Raw genomic sequence first — 22207 nt, 5'->3', positions numbered from 1 at the left:
GGCTGTGCCTCCTCTCCTGGTGCCCGGGCTGCTCTCGGGTCCAGGGCTGGACTGGTTTTGGCTGGGGTAGGGTTGATTTTCTCGCTAGCAGCCCAGCGGGGTGCGGTGGTTAGCGTTGGTGCCACAGCAATGGACCCGAACCGTGTTGGCGCAGCTCAAGCTCTTCTCTTGTTTCTCACCGGGCCCCCCCCCCCCCCGGTGACCAGATGGGGGTTGTGCAAGGTGTTGAGATGGGACACCACCAGGCAGATGACCCAAACTAGCGGGAGATACTCTGCGTTGCGCTCGATGAGGAAAAGGGAGAAGAGGGGGTTCCTGGTGAGCTCCTGCAGCAGCTCTGGAGCCTGTTGGAGCAGGTGTGGGGTGGGAGCTGCCGCCATCCCAGGGGCGGCGGTAGCCGTGTGGGTCCGTCAGCAATGAGTGTGGGGCTGGGTGAGGGACTGGTGTGGGGCTGGAGCATCTCCTGACTGTTGGCTTCTCTCCTTCCTGCCCAGGAGTTCCTCTGGCGCCTCAAGGGCAATGCGGATTACTGGATTGGGCTGCAGAGACGGGGCGAGCGCCTGGAGTGGGTGGATGGCAGCAGCTTCAACCAGACGTGAGTCCCTTTGGGAGGCCGGACCATGGGGACAAGTGCCATCCCCACGGTACCAGCGGTGTGGGTGCTGCTTGTTGCAGGTTCGTGGTGCAGGGACAAGGAATGTGTGTGTATCTGTACGACGGCGCTGTCGCGAGTTCAGGCTGTGCGCTGCAACGGCCGTATCTCTGCAGCAAGCCCCAAGCGCTGGTGTGACACGTGCTGGAGAAAGACCTTTCTTCATCCTGGGGACCGACAGCGTCGCCTCTTCCAGCAGCGCGGAGCCCTGTAGGGATGTCCGTCCCCCCGCTGCGGGTCGGGGGTTGCTCCCGGTCTCAGCAGAAAGTCGCTGCCCGCTCTCCTGAGGTGAACCGGCGGGTGGGGAGACACGGTGGGAGCTGCCCTGTGCCCGCCGGGGCCGAGACCTCGAGCCTGGAACCGGTTCCATTCCCCTTCTGGGACCACCTCAGGACTCCTCGTGCTTCTCTCGCAAACCACACGGACCCTTCACCCTCCGTGTGCGGCTCGAAGCTCCCGAGAAGCAAAATCCCCCTTTCCTGGGCCGGGGCCGCCCTTGAATTGGCGCTATTTCATTCCGAAACCCTCAGGAAATCCTCCCCCCCCCCCCCCCTCCGCCTCACGGCCTCGCAGCGCACGACTTTGCCCTAATTCAAACCCGCTTCTTCCCGCGGGACAACGAGTACCGTTCCCGGAGCCCCCGGGCCCCGGCGCCCCAGAGCCCGACGGCCCCGCGGGGAGCCAAAGGGGCCGCAAATCACCCGCTATTCCGCCCCAAACGCCCCGGCCCGGGAAGAACGTCGCCGAACCGCGCCGTAGAGCGCCTGAAAGCGCTCCGCTCCCGTCAGCGGCCCCGAAAATGACGGGATTTCGCCCCAAACCGGCGGGGTCGGGGCCGGGCGGGGTGTGAGGCGAAGGGACGGCTCCTGAGGGGATTTCGAGGCCGCGCTGCGATTGGCTGCGCCGTCTGCCGCTCCTCATTCCTGCGCGCCGATTGGCCGGGGCGGTGGGCGGGCTGTGCCAGGGGTATAAAATAGCGGTCCCGCCCGCAGCTTTGTCAGTGGCGTGGCGGCAGGAGGCGGGAGGTGCGTGTGGTGCGGTCGGACGGCGGCGGAGGTGCCGGTGGGCCCCGGGCGCTGTGTGGGGGCTGTGGGGAAGGGAGCCCGGCGGGCTGGCGCTCCCCGTGCGCCCCCCGCCATTGCCCGCCTCCCCGCGGGGCCGGGGAGCCGCTACCCCCGTAGGGCCCCGCTGCTGCCGGGAGCTGTGGGAGGGCCTCTTCCCCCTGGGGGGGTGAGAGGGGGGGGTTGGGCAGGAGCCTGTGGTGCTTTTCCCGGCAGGGAACAGCCTTCCTGTTATAATACAGCCCAAATCCCCCCTCCCCGAGCACTGAGAGGCGCGGGACTTACAAGCAGTGGCAGGGCGGGAGCTGCCGTGCCCGACCCCGGAGAACCGCTTCTGGGGTCGGCTGTGTCGTCCCCTCGGGCCGGCGGAGCTGCATCGCCCCTCTTTGTTCCAGCGGCCGCTGGTTTCCTGCGTTGGCGGGTGCGGGGCAGGGAACGTGTTGCACAGCAGTTGCGGTTTCGTTTTTGGTGTTTACTGCACCAGTACCCGGAAAAACCCATAGTCTGCAGGGTGGTGTGGTTTCCTTTCTGATCCCCTTGCTCCCTCCCTCAGCCCGTCTTGTGTCGTCCTCCCGTGCATCCCACGAGAAGCTTTGCTTGGGCCCCCTCATCCCATGGCCCCCAGGATGGCTGAGTTTCCATCCCCAAGCGGTCAAAGTCTTGGCGCTGTCCCGGGCGGGGGTGCTGGGGCTGCTGGCGGTGGTGTCCCGCCGCTGTGGGGAGCGGAGGAGGGCTGGGTGGAGGGCTTGGGGGCAGCCTGGACCCCCCATGGCCATGCCCGGTGCCCCCGGGGTGGGGGAGGAGGAGGAGGGCGCTCGCAGGTGGGCAGCGCTCTGTGGCCCGTCGGGGAAGGTGGGTGCGGGGTGGTGGGGAGGGCGCTGGGGGAGCGGGGGATGCCGTTCCTGCGGCTTCACGGCTGAGCTTTGATGGGCAGATGTGGTGCCCGTTCGCTCACAGAACTAATCCCTCCTGGTGCTCCGAGTCGTGTCTCCGCACTCCCCAAGGCAGCGGTAGGAGCAGTGGTGGTAGAGGTGGAAGCAATCCTGGCTGGAAAGAAGCGAGATCCTGCTGGTCTTGAGCAAAGTGATTCCCCTTCTGAATGTGCCATGGGGGAGAGGAGCGGGTTCTGCTCCGGCGATGGGAATGTGGAGGAGCCCCTGAGTCCCCGGAACAGATGGGCGTCCCCCAAGGCAGAGGTGCCTGGGGAGAGAGACGGAAGGACATGCGGCAGAGTTGTGGGTGAGTGCAGGGCCACCCCTGTGGCCTGTCGGTGGTGAGCAATGTCCCCGTGGCCGTGTCACCCGACGAGGACTGTGGCCGGCAAGTGTGTGGCGTCTTCCAGCAGTGTGGGAAAGGCCCTCGGGGGGGGTGTGTAGCAGCCACGGTCTCGTTGGTCAGCACCGTCCTCACTGCGAGTGGGTTTTTCCTCCTCCAGGCGAGCTGTGCGCACTCCATCCAGTGCCTGTGCTGGTGCTGGCTGTGCTGGTGGCTCTGGTCCTGGCTCTGGCCGCGGCTGTTGCTGCCCTATCAGGTAAGGGAGGAGCGGCTGCCTCCTTGCCTGCCCCACGGAGCTGTGTCCCCTGGTCCCTGCGGAGCCCAATCCTCTGTCCTTGTCTCCTTGTCCCCTTCCCTCTGCAGCAGGAAGACGGGGAGGGGATGCAGCGGTGACTGCGGCTCCGGTGCTGGGCTGTCCCGAGGACTGGGTCGGGTACCGCGGTGCCTGCTACTACCTGTCGAGGGAGGAGGGGAGCTGGGAGTGGAGCCGGGAGCAGTGCTCGTTGCGCGGGGCCTGGCTGGCTGTGCTGAGGAGGGAGTGGGAAACGGTGAGTGGGGGGGTGCAGGGGGGTTGCTGGTTTGGGTGCGAAGCCCAGGGTTGGTGCTGGGCAGAGCAGGAGCAATGATGGTGGCCGGGCTGGTGAGCTCCTGCAGCAGCTCTGGAGCCTGTTGGAGCAGGTGTGGGGTGGGAGCTGCCGCCATCCCAGGGGCGGCGGTAGCCGTGTGGGTCCGTCAGCAATGAGTGTGGGGCTGGGTGAGGGACTGGTGTGGGGCTGGAGCATCTCCTGACTGTTGGCTTCTCTCCTTCCTGCCCAGGAGTTCCTCTGGCGCCTCAAGGGCAATGCGGATTACTGGCTTGGGCTGCAGAGACGGGGCGAGCGCCTGGAGTGGGTGGATGGCAGCAGCTTCAACCAGACGTGAGTCCCTTTGGGAGGCCGGACCATGGGGACAAGTGCCATCCCCACGGTACCAGCGGTGTGGGTGCTGCTTGTTGCAGGTTCGTGGTGCAGGGACAAGGAATGTGTGTGTATCTGTACGACGGCGCTGTCGCGAGTTCAGGCTGTGCGCTGCAACGGCCGTATCTCTGCAGCAAGCCCCAAGCGCTGGTGTGACACGTGCTGGAGAAAGGCCCTTCTCCATCCTGGGGACCGACAGCGTCGCCTCTTCCAGCAGCGCGGAGCCCTGTAGGGATGTCCGTCCCCCCGCTGCGGGTCGGGGGTTGCTCCCGGTCTCAGCAGAAAGTCGCTGCCCGCTCTCCTGAGATGAACTGGCGGGTGGGGAGACACGGTGAGAGCTGCCCTGTGCCCGCCGGGGCCGAGACCTCGAGCCTGGAACCGGTTCCATTCCCCTTCTGGGACCACCTCAGGACTCCTCGTGCTTCTCTCGCAAACCACATGTATCTCCTTTTAAGCTGTGGCCGTGGAGCTGCAGCAGCTGCTTCCAGATGAGGTGGGTGCAGAAAGCTGTGTGTGGCACCCTGTCCCTGTGTGGGGCAGAGGGGACACAGAACTGGGGGTGAAGTGGCCCCTGTGGGACTCCCGTGAGAGTTAGAGGCAGTGTCAGATATTCGTGATCTCTTTCTACTGATTATCTATTTAAATTATTGTAAATTATCATAAATTCCTGTGTGTTCCTCTGCTGTTGCGCAGGTGCCTGCTGGAGGCAGCCCTGTCCCCTCCCCTCCTCGCCCCTGGGACACTTTCCATCCCGGCTTTGGCAGCGCTGGAGGACACGTCCGTGAGGGGTGACTGCCCCCCGGGGTCTTCTCCCTCCAGCCGTGGCAGCGTGGGGTGCTGGAGGCGGGAGGGGGGTGGCTGGAGCCCATCCCCCCCTTGTTTTCCTGTCCACGGGGGCTCTGGGACCCCCCAAATCCTGACCTCTGGAGAAGGTGCTGCTGCAGGAGCCCCAGAAGCAGCTGTGGGCATTGGGGACCAACCCGGCGGGGGCGGGGGGTGACCAAACCTGGCCGTGTCCTGTGCCAGAACGGTGCCGGTGCGGTGGCTGTGCGGGAGAGCCCCTTCCCAGTGCTCCCAGTCCCTCCGTCCTCAGGCATCCCAGTGGCTCTGCCATTGCTTCGGTGGCTGTGGCCGCCCGCACCGTCTGCCCTTCTCCTCACGGCCTTTCTGCTTCTGTGCTGCTGACTGTAAAAATGAAAAATTCCCACCAAAAGGGCGGGGTGGCGTTAATGTCACAGACCAGCGCATGGACTGGGACCTTTTGGTTCATGAGGGGCAGATCGTCAGGACGGTTTGGAGTCAGCGCTTCGCTCGTCAGTGATGGATCTCCGTCAGTGCTTGATGTCCGTCGGTGTCTGCCATCCCTCAGCTCCCCTTCTTCTCCATCACAGAGGGACAAACTCGAGTTGAAACCGGCAGCCCTTACACTGATGCTCCTGGTTCTGCCGTCTGCTCTTTCTCCTCGCTTTTCCATCACGGTTTTAACGGCGCTTTCTTTCACCCCAGAAATCTGGAAAGCCAAATGCCGCCTACCCCCATTTCCTCCTCTTGCCCCTGCCGCCTTCCACAGCTCCAGCCTCGTCCTTCCTCCTCTCTCCTGTCCTCTGCACCAGTTTCTTCCCCGGCTTCTCGCGCAGAGGAAGGACTTTTCAGCCCCTGCCGCCGCCTGCCTCTTCCCGCTTCTCTCCCACTTTCCGCCCTGTCCATACTTCTCTCGCTCTCTGCGCCTCACAGCCAGCCCCACCGTGTGGCGGTATTAGTAATACTTTCATTCATACTTCGTGCCGTGCGTAATCATAGAATCACGGAATGGTTTAGGCTGGAAGGGATTTTGAAGATCATCTGCTTCCGACCCCCCCTGCCCCGGGCAGGGACACCTCCCTCCAGCCCAGGTTGCTCCAAGCCCCGTCCAACCTGGCCTTGAACACCTCCAGGGATGGGGCAGCCACAGCTTCTCGGGGCACCCTGTCCCAGTGTCTCACCACCCTCAGACTGAAACATTTCTTCCTAATACCTATCTGAATTTCCCTAATTCCAGTTTGAAGCTGTTCCCCCTCGTCCTATGACTACGTGCCCTTGTCAAAAGTCCCTCCCCAGCTCTCCTGGAGCCCCAGTAGGGACTGGAAGGAGTGGCAATAAGGTCTCCCCAGAGCCTTCTCTTCTCCAGGCTGAACAACCCCAACTCTCTCAGCTTGTGCTCATAGGAGAGGTGCTCCAGGCCTCGGATCATCTTTGTGGTCCTCCTCTGGACCCCCTTCACCTGGTCTGATTCTTTCCTGTGTTGGGGGCTCCAGAGCTGGGCGCAGTACTCCAGGTCTCCCCAGAGCAGAGGAGAGGGGAAGAATCCTCTCCCTTGACTTGTTGGCCTTGCTCCTGGGGATTCAGCCCAGCAAGGGGTTGGCTTTCTGAGCTGCAGTTGCGCGTTGTCAGCTCATGTTAAGCTTCTCACCCACCAACACCCGCAAGCCCCTCTCTTCAGGGCTGCCCTCCATCCATTCTCTGCCCAACCTGGATTTGTGCTTGGGATTGCCCCGACCTACATGCAGGACCTTGCGCTTGGCCTTGTTGGATTTCACGAGGTTGCCACGGGCCCACCTCTAGCTTGTCCGGGTCCCTCTGGCTGGCACCCCTCCTCTCCAGCGTGTTGACTGCTCCACACAGCTTGGTGTCCTCAGCAAACTCGCTGAGGAGGCACTGCATCCCACTGTCCGTGTCATCAACAAAGATGTTGAACAGCTCTGGTCCCAGTACCGACCCCTGAGCAACACCTCTCATCACTGGTCTCCACTTGGACATCGAGCCATTGACTGCAAGTCTTTAAGTGCGACCGTCCAGCCAGTTCCTTATCCACCGAGTGGTCCATCTTTTGAAGCCACGTCTCTCCAATTTAGAGACCAGGTTATCATGCGGGACAGTGTCAAATGCTTTGCGCGAGTCCAGGGAGATGACATCTGTTGCTCTTCCCTTCTCCGCTACTGCTGTAACCCTCTCGTAGAAGGCAACCAGATTTGTCAGGCATGACTTGCCCTTGGTGAAGCCGTGTTGGCTGCCACCAATCACCTCCTTTTTTTTTTTTTCCACGTGCCTTAGAAGAGTTTCCAGGAGGATCTGCTCCATGATCTGGTCAGGCACAGAGGTGACACTGACCGGCCCGTAGGTCCCTGGGTCTTGATTTTTCCCAATTTTAAAAATGGGCGTTACGGTTCCCCTTTTCCAGTCAGCGGGAACCTCACCAGACTGCCACGACTTCTCAAATAAGATGGATAGTGGCTTGGCAACTTTGCCTGCCTGTTCCCACAGGACCCGTGGATGCATCTCATCAGGTCCTGTGGACTTGTGCACCTCCAGGTTCCTCACGTAGTCTCGTACGCGTTCTTCGCCTACTGCGGGCAGTTCTTCCTTTTCCCAGTCCTCGCCTTTGCCTTCTGCATCACGAGCACTGTGGCTGCAGTCTTTGTCAGCGAAGACTGAGGCAAAAAAGTCATTGAGGACCTCAGCTTTGTCTCTATCCCGGGTAACCAGCTCTTCCGTTTTCTTCTGCTGAGGGCCCATATCTTCTCAAGTCTTTCTTTTCTCGCTGACATACTTATAGAAGCATTTTTTGTTTGTCTTGATGTCCCTGGCCAGATTTAGCTCTATCAAGGCTTTAGCTTGTCTAACCCGATCCCTGGCTGCTCGCACAATTTCCCTGTAACCCTCCCAGGCTACCCGCCCCTGTTTCCACCCCCTGTAGGCCTCATTTTTTCTTTTGGTCATGTCCAGGAGCTCCATGTTCATCCAGGCAGGCCTCCCTTCTTTGTAGGGATCCACTGCTCCTCAGCTTGGAGGAGGTGATCCTTGAATATCAACCAGCTTTCTTGGGCCCTTCTTCCCTCCAGCGCTTCAGCCCGTGGCACCACACCAAGCAGATTCTGCAAGAGGCCAAAGTCAGCTCTCCCAAAGCCCAGGGTGGTCAGCCTGCTGCGCACCCTCCTCGCTGCCTCGAGGATCTCGAACTCCACCGTTCCACGGTCACTGCAGCCCAGGCTAGCCTTGAGCCTGACACCACCTACCAGCCCCTCCTGGTTGGTATGGACAAGGTCCAGCATAGCTCCTCTCCTCGGTGGCTCCTCTACCACTTGGAGAAGGAAGTTGTGGTCAATACAACCCAAGAACCTCCTGGATTGCCTATGCCCTGCTGTGTTTTCCTTCCAACAGATGTTGAGGTGGTTGAAGTTGCCCATGAGGACCAGGGCCTGTGAGCGTGATGCTGCCCCTATCTGCTACAGAGGGCTTCATCCACTCGGTTGTCTTGGTCGGGTGGCCCATAGCAGATCCCCACTGTAATGTCCCCTGCTCCCGATTTCCCTTTAATCCTGACCCATAGCCTCTCAGTTGGCTCTTCATCCACCCCTAGGCTGAGCTCCATGCTCTCCAGCTGGTCGTTGACATGCCGGGCAACACCACCTCCTTGTTTCCCTGGCCTGTCTCTCCTGAAGAACCTGTAACCTTCCACACCAACACTCCCGTCGCCGTCCCACCACCTCTCCGTGATGCCAATGAGATGGTACCCTTGGAGGCGTGCCCACATCTCCAGCTCCTCCTGCTTGTTCCCGACGCTCCGTGCGTTTGCATAGAGGCGCTTCAGCCGTGTCCTCGTTGAGGTTGACTTGGCCGGAGCGGTTGCAATTCCTTTGCGCTGCTCCTCGGGTGCGGCATTCCTTTGCCGTGTGTTCACGGTGCCTCCCCATACGCTCCCGTTGGCCCAGGAGCTCATCTCCATAAGACTTTGGGCACACGGCCACAGGCCCTGGCTGGCACGCCGTTCCTCTGTCCTTGGGGCATCGTCCCTTGGCTTGTCACAGGCAAGCCTGATCGTAGCCCCTTCCCCCGCCGAGTCCCGTTTAAAGCCCTGTCAATGAGCCCCGTGAACTCTTGGGTGAAGACCCTTCTCCCGCTTTGAGTGAGCCAACCCCCATCTGCTGCCAGCCGGCCGGGTGGCGTATGGGCCACTCCATTTTCAAACAACCCCAAATTGTGGCGCTGACAGCAGCCCCGGAGTCAGAGCTCGTCTGTGTCTTTCAATATCACTGCCCCCCACCAGAAGTTGGGAAGAAAAAAAACCCCCTGCGGACCCCCAGGTGCCCCTCACCGGGGTGTCAGGGCTGCCGTCCCCAGCATCGTGTGGGCTATAGAGCTGCGGCGCTGGCAGGAAGCTCAGGCCCCGCTGCCAGTTTGCAGCTCGATGGCAGAAGCCGAGTGGTCACCGGTGCTTTGGTTTCCTGTCCCCTCTTCCGTGTCCCCAGCCCCGTGCCCTCCCGGCTCTTCCGCGACATGGAGGACGAGGACGGCTACATGGCCTTAGACAAGCGGGGTGCTGCGAGGAGCCCGGGTCCCCTCCAGGGTGCAGGTATTGGGGGTCGCGTCTGCTGTTCCCCCCCCAAAGTTGGTTGGGGAGAGAGGAAATACGGGGTGGTGATGACCAATGCGACTTGAGAAGGGGCAGAAGCGGGGTGATGCCGCCCGTCGGGTCTCCGAGAGCTGCTTGAGCTGGGGAAACTGAGGCACGGAGTGAGGGAGGAGGGTCTGGGGGGGCTTCTCTCGAGGCTGTGGCTCATCAGACACCCCCCAGGCTGGCTGCTGCCCTGTCTCCACTGAGCTACGGGTCTCAGCTGTGACCCCAAACGAGGGAGAAGAGGGATTTTTGGGGGACAGCCAGCTCCTGCTGCTGGACCTTACTGGGGTCACCCGTTGTGCAGGGGGCTCTGCAGGGATTTGGGGGGGGTCTCAGCAGGGTGCTTTGCCCCAGGACCCCCTGCTCTGGGCTCCCTGGGGATGGAGGGGGTGACGGGGGCTCTCAAGCACCCCCCTGTTTCCGTACCCCTTCCCCTGTCCGCAGGATCCCGCCTGCGAGACCCCCAGGGGGGGGTTGCCCCACGGCAGGCGCGTGTCCTCGCAGGAGCCCCCCGCTGTCCCCGCTGCCTCCTCGGGGCCCTGACGGCCGCCCTGGCGCTGTCCCTCGTGGTGTGCGGTGAGTTGGCCCCCACGGGCTCTTTTTTGGGGGGGGATGGGAGGTGCCGGTTGCCCCCTCCCCATCCCCGAGGGAAGATGCCCCTGACCGGGCTCAGCATCCGTCTCTCCCAGTGTCTTTGCTGGTGGTGGAGAGGGGACAGCCCCGGGGGACCCCGGGCTGCGGGAACGCGTCGCTGGGATGCAGTTGTGCCGGCTTGGGCTGCATCGACCAGGAGCTGAGGAAGAGACTGTGCCCCCTGCGAGGTAACCCCCTCCCCCCCAAATCAGCCGTGACGGAGCATCCCCCGACCCAATCGTGCTGATGCAGGGGTGCCTTAGCGTGGCGGTGTCCGTCTGTCTGTCCCCAGAGCGTGAGGGATGCCAGCTCTGCCCCGTGAACTGGACGCTGCGCGGGACCAAGTGCCATTGGGTGTCGGACGAGATCGGCTCTTGGGGCACCAGCCGGGAGGACTGTGTGAATCGGAGTGCCGCGCTGCTGATGCCGGGGGACCAGGACGAGCTGGTAAAGGCACCGATGACATGGGGGATGCGGGACGGGTCCCGGGACGGCCCCCGCGGGGCTGGTGGCACCTGGGGAAGGGTTCAGGGCTTGCCCAGAAACGTGGGGTCAGCACCCACCCCTGGGGGACACCGGTGGGGCTCTGTGCTGGGACAGGGGACAGGCTGGAGCCTGTTTGGGGATGGCACGGTGGCATCACCGCCTGCCCTCTCCCCCGATGCAGGGTTTCCTAAATAAAGTCCTCCAGAGACCCGCCCGCTACTTCTGGATCGGCCTCTCCCTCCGCTCCGACGGGAAGAGCTGGACCTGGCTGAACGGCTCCCGCCTGGACCAGAGCCGGTGAGCGCTTCGGGAAGGGACGGGTGTCGGGGTGGGCACCTCCACCCTCACCCCAGGGCCCTTCGTGCCGTGACGTGGGCTCCCTCCTGCACCCGCAGGTTCCCGCTGAGCCCCAGGGATGGAAACACATCCTGCGGGATGCTCAGGGAGGGCAGGATCAGCTCCGGCAGCTGCAGCTCGGCGCTGCAGTGGATCTGCCAGAAAGAAGCCACCCAGCTCTGAGCCGGGAGAGAGACGCTGGGGGACGGGGCGGGATCGGGGACGTGGGAGCTGATGTTGCGCCACGACCCTCCGTGCAAATGAAGAACGGCCTCGGCCGGGCTCTGCGTGGTGTTTCCAAGCGCCTTTGCTGACGGGGAGGGCTGGAAAGAGCGTCCTCCTGTCCCAGGCAGACCCGCTGGTGCGCGCACGCCCTGGCGCTGCTGTCCCTGTCCCTTTCTGCCCCGCAGCGCTCACCCCCGGCCCTTCCTCCCCCTTCCACGGCTCCCGGGGGCACCGGGGCCCCCGTCCCAGCCCCAGCCAAGGGGATTCCTGCCCGTGCCAGAAGCCCCTCGCTCTTCCTCCCACGCCGTCCCCATCATCAGGTCGTGCTCTTGCCCCAGGCACAGCGCAGCTCGCCCAGGAGGCGGCTCACGCCGGGACGGGGCCGCGGAGGAAACGGATGCTGGTGGCACGGTGCTCGCAGCAGCGTTGCAAAAGTAGAGGGGAGGCGCGTCCGGTTAAACAGGAGAGAAAAAGATGGTGGGAGGGGGAGTAAAAAGCAGCGGAAATAGTGGGAATAATTTTCCTCGCAGCTGGGACGGGGCTGTGTTTAGCCTTGTAGTGTGGGGAAAGGCGTTGATATCCCATTGATGTTTTGGCAGTGTTTTTCCCAAGTCTGGGACTCTTCAGTTCTCCGTCCTCTGGGAAAATTATTAAGAAAAATAACTCTTATGGCGGCCTAAAGGCTTCAGCAAATCCCGCTGCTCGGCCCTCAGCACAAACCGCACCATATTCTCGTCCTAAATTGTGCATTGTAATTCAAACTTATTTATTTATGCTCAACAACTAATCTCCCTCAAGAGCTCCAGCCCTTAGCGAGTGAGCTGCCCACGAGGCAGTGCCCAAACCCCCTTCTGCTGAGCAGAGGAGGGGGACAGGGGACACGGGGACGGCTGCAAGCCTACGCCACCGCTGCCACCCCAGGGGTGATGGGGAAGAGAGAAGAACCTCTCCCTACAGCATAAACCTCCAAAAATAGCTCAGAGCGAGACGCCGAGCTGGGTGGCACTGCCCCATGGTATTGCATCACCTCCCGCCCCCGCTGCGTGAAAACAGCCAACCTGAACTGGGATGCTGCTGGCTGGTTGGACTGGGAGCACTGGGAAGGGGCCGTTTGCAGCAGCCCTGATGCCCCCCCTTCCCCGTAGCCACACCATCGCTGCCCTCGCAGGGGCTGCGCTGAGGTTCGCGAAAGGGCAGGTCCTGCTTGACAAACCTCTCCTCCGTCTATGCCACGGCGACCCGCGAGGTGGACCAGGGAAGGGCTGTGGATGTTGTGTACCCGGACTTTTGGTAAACCCTTCCACACCGTCTCCCACAGCAGAAACTGGCTGCTCGTGGCGTGGATGGGCACACGCGTCGCTGGGTGGCCGTGCCCGAGGAGTGGGGGTGAAGTGAGTGAAACCCAGTTGGTGACCGGTCACAAGAGGTGTTCCCCAGGGCTCAGTACTGGGACCGGTTCTCTTTAGTGTCTTTATCACCGACCTCACGCCCCTGGCCAGATTTATCTCTACCTGGGCTTTAGCTTTCCTAACCCCATCCCTGGCTGCTCACGCAATTTCCCTGTGTTCCACCCTCTGGAGGCTTCCTTGCTCTGATTGAGTTTCTCCAGGAGCTCCTTGTTCATCCACGCTGCCTTCCTGGTGTTTCTGCCCGACTTCCTCTTTGGCAGGGTGCACCGCTCCTGAGCTTGGAGGAGGTGGCCCTTGAATAGCAGCCAGCTTTCTTGGGCCCCTCTTCCCTCCAGGGCTTTATCCCACAGTATTCCACCAAGCGGATGCCTGAAGAGGCCAAAGTCCGTTCTGAATTCCAGGGCAGAGAGCTTACTGTGCGCCCTGCTTGTCATCCTGAGGATCTCAAAGTCCACCATCTCGTGGTCACTGCAGCCCAGGCTGCCTTTGACCTTCACATTCCCCACCAGCATGTTGAGAACAAGTTCCAGCATGGCAACTCTCCTGGTTGGCTCCTCCATCACTTGGAGAAGGAAGTTATCACCGTGGCATCGGAGGAACCTCCTGGAATGGTGCAGGGAGGACTGCTCACAAAGCTTGGAGGAGCAGAAGAGACAGCAGAAGAGTGGATGGGGAAAAAGATGCAGCTGCTGCGCGGTGGGCAGGGATGGATGCTCTGTGCTGAGGGCTCGGGGCTCAGCCCCACACAGAGTTTACTTTTTCTCTTGGTTTCCTCTCTCTTATCCATGTCGCACTTCCAGACCACCCATTTCGGGATCTCCCACAAGCAGGTGGCTCAGGTGAGGAGGATTAATTAGCCATAACAGCCTCCTCGCTGCTGCGAGGGCGGCGGTGATTGGCACAGAGCAATCGTGGGCACTTTACTATGGGGGATAATTTTCTACCTTGCTTTTTGTGGTCCTTGTTACGGTCTTTTCAAGGCAGTAGTATCAAGTGTAACGCGTGCAATCGAGTATTATTAATAGAGCTACGCGGTGGGGCTGGCAAAGCGTAGACAGCGAGAGAAATATGAAGGGGACACAGACGGGGAGAGAAGTGGGAAGAGGCAGGCAGTAAAATATCCTTCCTCTGCGCGAGAAGCCGGGGAAGAAACTGGTGCAGAGGACAGGAGAGAGGAGGAAGGACGAGGCTGGAGCTGTGGAAGGCGGCAGGGGCAAGAGGAGGAAATGGGGGCAGGCGGCATTTGGCTTTCCAGATTTCTGGAGTGAAAGAAAGCGCCGTTAAAACCGTGATGGAAAAGCGAGGAGAAAGAGCAGATGGCAGAACCAGGAGCATCAGTGTAAGGGCTGCCGGTTTCAACTCGAGTTTGTCCCTCTGTGATGGAGAAGAGGGGGAGCTGAGGGATGGCAGACGCCGACGGACATCAGGCACTGACGGAGATCCATCACTGACGAGCGAAGCGCTGACTCCAAACCGTCCTGACGATCTGTCCCTCACGAACCAAACGGTCCCAGTCCATGCGCTGGTCTGTGACATTAACGCCACCCCGCCCTTTTGGGTGGAAACTCGGGAATTTTTCATTTTTACAGTCAGCAGCACAGAAGCAGAAAGGCCGTGAGGAGAAGGGCAGACAGTGCAGGCGGCCACAGCCACCGAAGCAATGGCAGAGCCACTGGGATGCCCGAGGACGGAGGGACTTGGATCACTGGGAAGGGGCTCTCCCGCACAGCCACCGCACCGGCACCGTTCTGGCACAGGACGCGGCCAGGTTCGGTCACCCCCCGCCCCCGCCGGGTTGGTCCCCAACGCCCACAGCTGCTTCTGGGGCTCCTGCAGCAGCACCTTCTCCAGAGGTCAGGATTTGGGGGGTCCCAGAGACCCCGTGGACAGGAAAACAAGGGGGGGATGGGCTCCAGCCACCCCCCTCCCGCCTCCAGCACCCCACGCTGCCACGGCTGGAGGGAGAAGACCCCCCAGGGGGCAGTCACCCCTCACGGACGTGTCCTCCAGCGCTGCCAAAGCCGGGATGGAAAGTGTCCCCGGGGGCGAGGAGGGGAGGGGACAGGGCTGCCTCCAGCAGGCGCCTGCGCAACAGCAGAGGAACACACAGGAATTTATGATAATTTACAATAATTTAAATAGATAATCAGTAGAAAGAGATCATGAATATCTGACACTGCCTCTAACTCTCACAAGAGCCCCACAGGGGCCACTTCACCCCCAGCTCTGTGTCCCCTCTGCCCCACACAGGGACAGGGTGCCACACACAGCTTTCTGCACCCACCTCATCTGGAAGCAGCCGCTGCAGCTCCACAGCCACAGCTTAAAAGGAGATACATGTGGTTTGCGAGAGAAGCACGAAGAGTCCTGGGGTGGTCCCAGAAGGAGAACGGACCCGGTTCCAGGCTCGAGGTCTCGGCCCCGGCGGGCACAGGGCAGCTCCCACCGTGTCTTCCCACCCGTGGGTTCATCTCAGGAGAGCGGGCAGCGACTTTCTGCTGAGACCGGGAGCAACCCCCGACCCGCAGCGGGGGGACGGACATCCCTACAGGGCTCCGCGCTGCTGGAAGAGGCGACGCTGTCGGTCCCCAGGATGAAGAAAGGTCTTTCTCCAGCACGTGTCACACCAGCGCTTGGGGCTTGCTGCAGAGATACGGCCGTTGCAGTGAACAGTCTGAACTCGCGACACCGCTGTCGAATAAATGCACACACGCTTCGTGGCCGCGGACCACAAACCTGCAACAAGCAGCAGCCACACCGCTGGTACCGTGGGGATGGCACTTGTCCCCTCAAGCTCCAAGAGGAGACAAGGGCTGCCTGCAAGGGACAGTCTCAGCAGACATGTCCAACCAGGGCCATGCCTGTCCAATGCAGGACTCTCCCCCCACGGCTCCAGCTCTCAACAGGACTCACGTCTGATTGAAGCTGCTGCCATCCACCCACTCCAGGTGCTCGCCCCGTCTCCACAGCCCAATCCAGTAATCCACATTGCCCTTGAGGCGCCAGAGGAACTCCTGGGCAGGAAGGAGAGAAGCCAACAGTCAGGAGATACTCCAGCTCCACACCAGTCCCTCTCCCAGCCCCACACTCGTTGCTGACGGACCCACGCGGCTACCGCCGGCCCTGGGATGGCGGCAGCTCCCACCCCACGCCTGCTCCAACAGGCTCCAGAGCTGCTGCAGGAGCTCACCAGCCCGGCCACCATCATTGCTCCTGCTCTGCCCAGCACCAACCCCGGGCTTCGCACCCAAACCAGCAACCCCCCTGCACGCCCCTGCACCCCCTCACTCACCGTTTCCCACTCCCTCCTCAGCACAGCCAGCGAGGCCCCGCGCAACGAGCACTGCTCCCGGCTCCACTCCCAGCTCCCCTCCTCCCTCGACAGGTAGTAGCAGGCACCGCGGTACCCGACCCAGTCCTCGGGACAGCCCAGCACCGGAGCCGCAGTCACCGCTGCATCCCCTCCCCGTCTTCCTGCTGCAGAGGGAAGGGGACAAGGAGACAAGGACAGAGGATTGGGCTCCGCAGGGACCAGGGGACAGCTCCGTGGGGCAGGCAAGGAGGCAGCCGCTCCTCCCTTACCTGATAGGGCAGCAACAGCCGTGGCCAGAGCCAGGACCAGAGCCACCAGCACAGCCAGCACCAGCACAGGCACTGGATGGAGCGCACGCAGCTTGCCTGGAGGAGGAAAAAGCCACTCGCAGTGAGGACAGTGCTGACCAACGAGACCGTGGCTGCTACACACCACCCCCTGAGGGCCTTTCCCACACTGCTGGAAGAAGCCACACACTTGCCAGCCACAGTCCTCGTCGGGTGACACTGCCACGGGGACACTGTCCCCTCCTGACAAGCCACAGGGGTGGCCCTGCACTCACCCACAACTCTGCCGAACATCCTTCCATGTCTCTCCCCAGGCACCTCTGCCTCGGGGGACGCCCATCCGTTCCGGGGACTCAGGGGCTCCTCCACATTCCCATCGCCGGAGCAGAACCCGCTCTCCTCCATGGCACACTGAGAAGGGGAATCACTTTGCTCAAGACCAGCAGGATCTCACCTTTCCAGCCAGGATTGCTTCCACCTCTACCACCACTGCTCCTACCGCTGCCTTGGGGAGTGCGGAGACACGACTCGGAGCACCGGGAGGGATTAGTTCTGTGAGCGGACGGGCACCACATCTGCCCATCAAAGCTCAGCCGTGAAGCCGCAGGAACGGCATCCCCCGCTCCCCCAGCGCCCTCCCCACCACCCCGCACCCACCTTCCCCGACGGGCCACAGAGCGCTGCCCACCTCCGAGCGCCCTCCTCCTCCCCCCCCCCCCCCCCGGGGGCACCGGGCATGGCCATGGGGGGTCCAGGCTGCCCCCAAGCCCTCCGCCCAGCCCTCCTCCGCTCCCCACAGCGGCGGGACACCACCGCCAGCAGCCCCAGCACCCCCGCCCGGGGCAACACCGAGACTCCGGACCCCCTCCGAGCCCCCTCCGGCCGCGGCCCCATTCAGCCCGAGCGCCCGGAGGCGGAGGGGGGGGGTCCGTGCTCCCACAGCTCCCGGCAGCAGCGGGGCCCTACGGGGGTAGCGGCTCCCCGGCCCCGCGGGGAGGCGGACAATGGCGGGGGGCGCACGGGGAGCGCCAGCCCGCCGGGCTCCCTTCCCCACAGCCCCCACACAGCGCCCGGGGCCCACCGGCACCTCCGCCGCCGTCCGACCGCACCACACGCACCTCCCGCCTCCTGCCGCCACGCCACTGACAAAGCTGCGGGCGGGACCGCTATTTTATACCCCTGGCACAGCCCCACCGCCCCGGCCAATCGGCGCGCAGGAATGAGGAGCGGCAGACGGCGCAGCCAATCGCAGCGCGGCCTCGAACTCCCCTCAGGAGCCGTCCCCTCGCCTCACACCGCGCCCGGCCCCGGGCGAAATCCCGTCATTTTCGGAGCCGCTGACGGGAGCGGAGCGCTTTCAGGCGCTCTACGGCGCGGCTCGGCGACGTTCTTCCCGGGTCGGGCCGTTTTGGGCGGAATAGCGGGTGATTTGCGGCCCCTTTGGCTCCCCCCGGGGCCGTCGGGCTCTGGGGCGCCGGGGCCCGGGGGCTCCGGGAACGGTACTCGTTGTCCCGCGGGAAGAAGCGGGTTTGAATTAGGGCAAAGTCGTGCGCTGCGAGGCCGTGAGGCGGAGGGGAGAAGGATTTCCTGAGGGTTTCGGAATGAAATAGCGCCGCGGAGAACGGACCCGGTTCCAGGCTCGAGGTCTCGGCCCCGGCGGGCACAGGGCAGCTCCCACCGTGTCTCCCCACCCGCCGGTTCACCTCAGGAGAGCGGGCAGCGACTTTCTGCTGAGACCGGGAGCAACCCCCGACCCGCAGCGGGGGGACGGACATCCCTACAGGGCTCCGCGCTGCTGGAAGAGGCGACGCTGTCGGTCCCCAGGATGGAGAAGGGCCTTTCTCCAGCACGTGTCACACCAGCGCTTGGGCCTCGCTGCAGAGATACGGCCGTTGCAGCGCACAGCCTGAACTTGCGACAGCGAGAGACAGGTTGGGGGTCCGGGGGGGGGGGGGGGGGGGGGGGGGGGGAGGGGGGGGGGGGAGTTGGGGCGTCCCGGGCTTCCCCGCGCTGCCGCTTCCGCCTCTCCCAACCCGCGGAGCCGGGATCAGCCCTGCGCCCGGTGACGTCCGACGCTCCTCGTGCCGCCATTGGCGGGCGGTGGGTGGAGGAGCCAATGGCGGGGCGGGACGGGGCTTGGGGGCGGGGCCTGGGGCGGGGCCGTGCGGGGCCGTTCGGTCGCGGGTTCGGAGCGGAGCGGCGCGATGGGGCCGGGACGGGCGCTCGGTGTGGGGCTGCTGCTGCTGTTGGCGGTCCTCGACGGGGCGGCGGGCGGTGAGCGCGGGCGGGGACCCGGGAGACCCCTCCCCGGGGCACCGGGACCCCCCCGGACCCCCTTTTCCGGGCACCGTCCCCGGGCACCGGGACCCCCCTCTTGACCCCCTTTTCCGGGCACCGTCCCCGGGCACCGGGAACCCCCCCGGACCCCCTTTTCCAGACACCGGGACCCCCCCTTGACACCCCTCCACCCCCGGGCACCGGAACCCCCCCCGGACCCCCTTTTCCAGACACCGGGACCCCCTCTTGACACCCCTCCACCCCCGGGCACCGGGACCCCCCCAAACCCCGGGACCCCCCCTTAACACCCCTCCATCCCCGGGTACCGGAACCCCCCCGGACCCCCTTTGCCCGGGCAGCGCTGTCCCATTCCCGGGCCCCGGCACCCCCTTAGACCCCCCTGAACCCCCCTGAACCCCTCTGGACTCCCCTTCTCTTGGCACTGGAAACCTTCATGGGCACTGGCACCCCTTTGACCCACCCCCCTCCCCCCCTTTTCGACCACCCTGCCCCCCAACCCCACTACGACCCCCCTCGGACCTCCCCACCGGGATTCCCCTCGGACCCCCTTTTCCTTGACACCGGGGGCCTCCTCATCTTCCCTTCCCGGGAACAAGGACCCCCCTCCCGGACACACCTCGCTCCCCAACATCCCCTCCCCCCAGTTACATCCCCCTTGAAGCTGCCCCCCACCTCCCCCCCCCCCCCAATCTGCTCCCCTGGGACCCCCACCCAGCCTCGCTGCCCACCCCTGCATTTCTTGGCCACCCTCACCCCTGTCTCCCATCAACCCTGCTGCCCCCCACCCCTCACTGCCCCCCGTGTCCCCGCAGGACCCCACTCTTTGCACTACTTTAATGTTATGGTGTCGGAGCCGAGCCCGGGGGTGCCGGAATTCGTGGAAGCGGCGTACCTGGACGGGAATCTCATTTCGCGCTACGACAGCGAGACGGGGAGGACGGTGCCCATGGCGGACTGGATGGCGGCCAACCTGGACCAGCAGTACTGGGACAACCAGACCAAGATCTCACAGAACGGTTACCAGGTTGCCCGCGTAGACCTGGAAACAGTGCGGAGCCGCTACAACCAGAGCGGGAGTGAGTGTGGGCTGAGCTGGGGCTCCGTGGGGCTGAGACAGGACTCTGTGGGACAGGAGACTTCCCAAACCCAAGATCCTGCCCAGCCCTACGCTGCTGCCCCAGCTTGAACCAGTCCTTCCCTACCTGGTGTCATTGTCACAGGGTCCCCAGCCAACCCTATCCCCCAATTCAAGGGGGTCCCGGCTGCCCTCTCCCACCCACACAGTGATTGGGATGCCCTGTCCCAGAGCCGGGGGGGAGTTTCTGGCCAACCCAGCCCAACACATCCCCACCTGCAGTGTCCCCAGGACCCCCATCCCAGGATGGAAGGCTCCTGGCTGTCTGGGCCCATCCCCTCACCATCCCCACGGCAGTTGAGACCCCCAGAACCAGAGGAGCTCCCATCCCCTTGGCCTCCCCATGGTGCTCAGGGCCCCCCTCCCAGAGCCAGAGGGGCTCCACTCACCCCGTGACGGCTTTGTGTGTCCCCACCGCCGGCATTCAAGACCTATTTCAGCCCCTCACTGTCCCAGGGTGCCGTGGGGCTGGGTGCCAGCTCAGTCACACCGTGGGCGCAGGGGGTGTGCATCACGTCTCTACGTGACACCCCGAGTGCTGTGGGCCCCGGGCAGGACGGGGGACAGCCCTTGTGCCGGTGCCCGATGCCCCCATGGCTCACGCAGGGCTGGGGTGGGGGTGCTTCTGGGGGGTCCGTGCCCCACTGACGGCCCAGGGCTGCAGCAGCCCCTCAGCCCCATCTCCCCGGTCGTGTTTCAGGGGCTCAAACGCGGCAGCGTATGCTCGGCTGTGACCTCCTGGAGGACGGTAGCACCAGGGGGTATTGGCAGTATGCCTACGACGGGAGTGATTTCATCGCCTTCGACATGGACACGATGACGTTCACCGCGGCGGACACGGTGGCACAAATCACCAAGAGGAAGTGGGAGGAGGACAAGACTGAAGCCGAGCGGCGCAAGCACTGTCTGAAGATCGCCTGCATCGAGTGGCTGAGGAGATACGTGAGCTACGGGCGGGCTGTGCTGGAGAGGAAAGGTGAGGGCGAGACGGGACCCCGGGGACCGGCCAGCACGGGTGCGCGTGCCGGCCCTCACCGTCACCCCCTCCCCAGAGCCCCCCACGGTCCGAGTGTCGGGGAAGGAGGCCTACGGGACCCTGACCTTGCGCTGCCGCGCTTACGGCTTCTACCCGCGGCCCATCACCGTCAGCTGGCTGAAGGACGGCGAGGTCAGGGACCAGGAGACGGAGTGGGGCAGCATCGCGCCCAACAGCGACGGCACCTACTACACCTGGGCCTCCATCGAGGTCCTCCCGGAGGAGAAGGACAAGTACCGGTGCCGCGTGGAGCACGCCAGCCTGCCTGAGCCCGGCCTCTACGCGTGGGGTGAGCCCGGTGGCCTTGGGCACGCGGAGCGGTGGGCTGGGGTGGTTCTCCTTCTCATGGCATCGCTCTCCTCCAGAGAGGGAGTCCAACCTGTTGGTCATCGCGCTGGGGGTGGCTGTTGCCGTCCTGGTTGCCATCACCGTCGTGGCCGGATTCGCCCTATGGAAGCGCAATTCGGGTAAAGCACTGGGGCCGGTGAGGCAGAGGGGTGCGGGGCAAGGCAGGGCCTGGGGGGCCGGGAGGGGCTGTGGGCACGAGCCGCTGTGCTCTGGGGAGCCCCCGAGGCTGTCGGTGAAGCGCGGTGGGTGCTGATGCCTCTTTCTCTCTGCAGAGAAGAAGAAGAAGGGCTACGGCGTGGCGTCCAGTGAGTACCGGGGGCAGGTCTGGCTCCAGCCCTGCCCAGTGCCGGGGCGGTCTCGTGGCTCCAGTTTGTGGCCGCTGCTGGCACTTCCCCGTCCCCCGTCCTCCCTGTTGTGCCCCTCTTTACAGCCCCGTAGCGGGGACGCGTGGAAGAGGTCGTGTCTCCCCTCCGGTGCTCGTGGCGCCGTCCTCCTCTCCCGGTGGCCGCAGTGCGGCCGTGGCTCCCGGTCCGGCTCCTGGCACGTGCCCCGTGCCCGTAGCGAGCGCAGGGCTGGCAGCTCACGGCTGTTTCTCTCTCGCAGGCACGGACGGGGGTTCTGGCAGCGCGACCGCAGGTACGGCGCGGGGATGGATGGAGCAGCCGCAGCGCTTCGTGCTCCCCAGTGGGACCCACAGCCGGGACAACACCGAGCTGTGGGAGGGGGGCACCGAGACCCCACAGAGCTGAGGGTTGGGGACAGGGAGGTGGCCCTGGGTGACACTGTCTCTTCCTCCCGTCCCTGCAGGGATCACCGCCTGACCGCTGGACGAGGGGCCGGCGCATGGGTGGATGTGACCCCCCGTCCTCTCAGCGTTTGGGGCAGAGAGGCGCTGGGGGATGCTGGCAGCTGCCTGCTGGGGCGGGTGGGGTCAGGATTTGCTGCCCGGCAGCGGGCTGGGCTTCGGGTTCCGCTCTGTGAGCAGTTGTACATTAATTGTCTTTTGTACGCATTCCTTTATCAGTATTACTTTATTGTTTTCTTCTTTGCTTTGCTGTTCTCTAAAACTGCCTTTATCTCAGCCCATGAGTTTTGCCTTTTTCTTCCAGTTTTTCCCCCATCCTGCCCCTGGGGGCCAAGGGGGGGAGTTGGGCGAGCGGCCGCGTGGTTCTTTGTTGCCATCTGGGGCTAAACCACAACAGTCCTTTTTGATGGCCAATGTGGGGCTCAAAGGGTTGAGATGGTGACGTATCTGACCAGAGCGTGTTAAAACGAATTTGTTATACACATCTATTCTATTAGTTAAAAAGTCGCTGGTGACAA

The 22207-nt window shown here is 63.6% G+C and overlaps 4 protein-coding genes across 4 annotated transcripts; 3 read left to right on the top strand and 1 right to left on the bottom strand.

The window, feature by feature from the left end:
• The first annotated feature begins 2583 nt into the window (after positions 1 to 2583).
• On the top strand, positions 2584 to 4602 carry LOC309682792 (uncharacterized protein). The gene is made up of 5 exons (XM_082499734.1): positions 2584 to 2952; positions 3149 to 3244; positions 3352 to 3536; positions 3805 to 3905; positions 3986 to 4602. Exons 1-5 carry the CDS (start codon positions 2640 to 2642, stop codon positions 4098 to 4100), a joined length of 810 nt encoding a protein of 269 aa, XP_082355860.1. The 5' UTR covers positions 2584 to 2639; the 3' UTR covers positions 4101 to 4602.
• Positions 4603 to 8904: 4302 nt separating this feature from the next.
• On the top strand, positions 8905 to 11069 carry LOC309682797 (killer cell lectin-like receptor subfamily F member 1). The gene is made up of 6 exons (XM_082499740.1): positions 8905 to 9333; positions 9823 to 9954; positions 10068 to 10199; positions 10304 to 10458; positions 10679 to 10794; positions 10893 to 11069. Exons 1-6 carry the CDS (start codon positions 8928 to 8930, stop codon positions 11014 to 11016), a joined length of 1065 nt encoding a protein of 354 aa, XP_082355866.1. The 5' UTR covers positions 8905 to 8927; the 3' UTR covers positions 11017 to 11069.
• Positions 11070 to 13026: 1957 nt separating this feature from the next.
• LOC309682790 (uncharacterized protein) lies at positions 13027 to 16565 on the bottom strand (the record flags this gene model as incomplete). The annotated part of the gene is made up of 5 exons (XM_082499732.1): positions 16343 to 16565; positions 16050 to 16145; positions 15760 to 15944; positions 15381 to 15481; positions 13027 to 13102 (listed from the first exon to the last, which is right to left on the bottom strand). Exons 1-5 carry the CDS (start codon positions 16470 to 16472, stop codon positions 13027 to 13029), a joined length of 588 nt encoding a protein of 195 aa, XP_082355858.1. The 5' UTR covers positions 16473 to 16565.
• A 1694-nt stretch (positions 16566 to 18259) lies between these two features.
• Positions 18260 to 22187, top strand: LOC309682798 (class I histocompatibility antigen, F10 alpha chain-like). Its single transcript, XM_082499741.1, is given in 9 exon segments — positions 18260 to 18341; positions 19178 to 19441; positions 20201 to 20476; positions 20553 to 20825; positions 20902 to 20933; positions 20935 to 21003; positions 21157 to 21189; positions 21488 to 21520; positions 21692 to 22187. Coding segments are annotated over 9 exon segments (1224 nt in total). The 5' UTR covers positions 18260 to 18271; the 3' UTR covers positions 21866 to 22187.
• Positions 22188 to 22207: the final 20 nt, after the last annotated feature.

The sequence above is a fragment of the Vanellus vanellus genome, assembly GCF_965231255.1.
Source record: "Vanellus vanellus genome assembly, contig: SUPER_32_unloc_1, whole genome shotgun sequence".
NCBI lineage: Eukaryota > Metazoa > Chordata > Aves > Charadriiformes > Charadriidae > Vanellus > Vanellus vanellus.
This window is presented reverse-complemented; position numbering and strand designations above follow the sequence as displayed.

What these genes read in the sequence shown, in the direction of transcription:
- LOC309682792 (XM_082499734.1), top strand. Translation starts at nt 2,640, where the DNA reads ATGGGCAGATGTGGTGCCCGTTCGCTCACAGAACTAATCCCTCCTGGT. An exon ending in GGCTGTTGCTGCCCTATCAG is followed by an intron (nt 3,245 to 3,351) that starts GTAAGGGAGGAG and finishes TTCCCTCTGCAG; the next exon opens with CAGGAAGACGGGGAGGGGAT. An exon ending in GGCAGCAGCTTCAACCAGAC is followed by an intron (nt 3,906 to 3,985) that starts GTGAGTCCCTTT and finishes TGCTTGTTGCAG; the next exon opens with GTTCGTGGTGCAGGGACAAG.
- LOC309682797 (XM_082499740.1), top strand. Translation starts at nt 8,928, where the DNA reads ATGGGCCACTCCATTTTCAAACAACCCCAAATTGTGGCGCTGACAGCA. An exon ending in GCTGTCCCTCGTGGTGTGCG is followed by an intron (nt 9,955 to 10,067) that starts GTGAGTTGGCCC and finishes CGTCTCTCCCAG; the next exon opens with TGTCTTTGCTGGTGGTGGAG. An exon ending in GAGACTGTGCCCCCTGCGAG is followed by an intron (nt 10,200 to 10,303) that starts GTAACCCCCTCC and finishes GTCTGTCCCCAG; the next exon opens with AGCGTGAGGGATGCCAGCTC.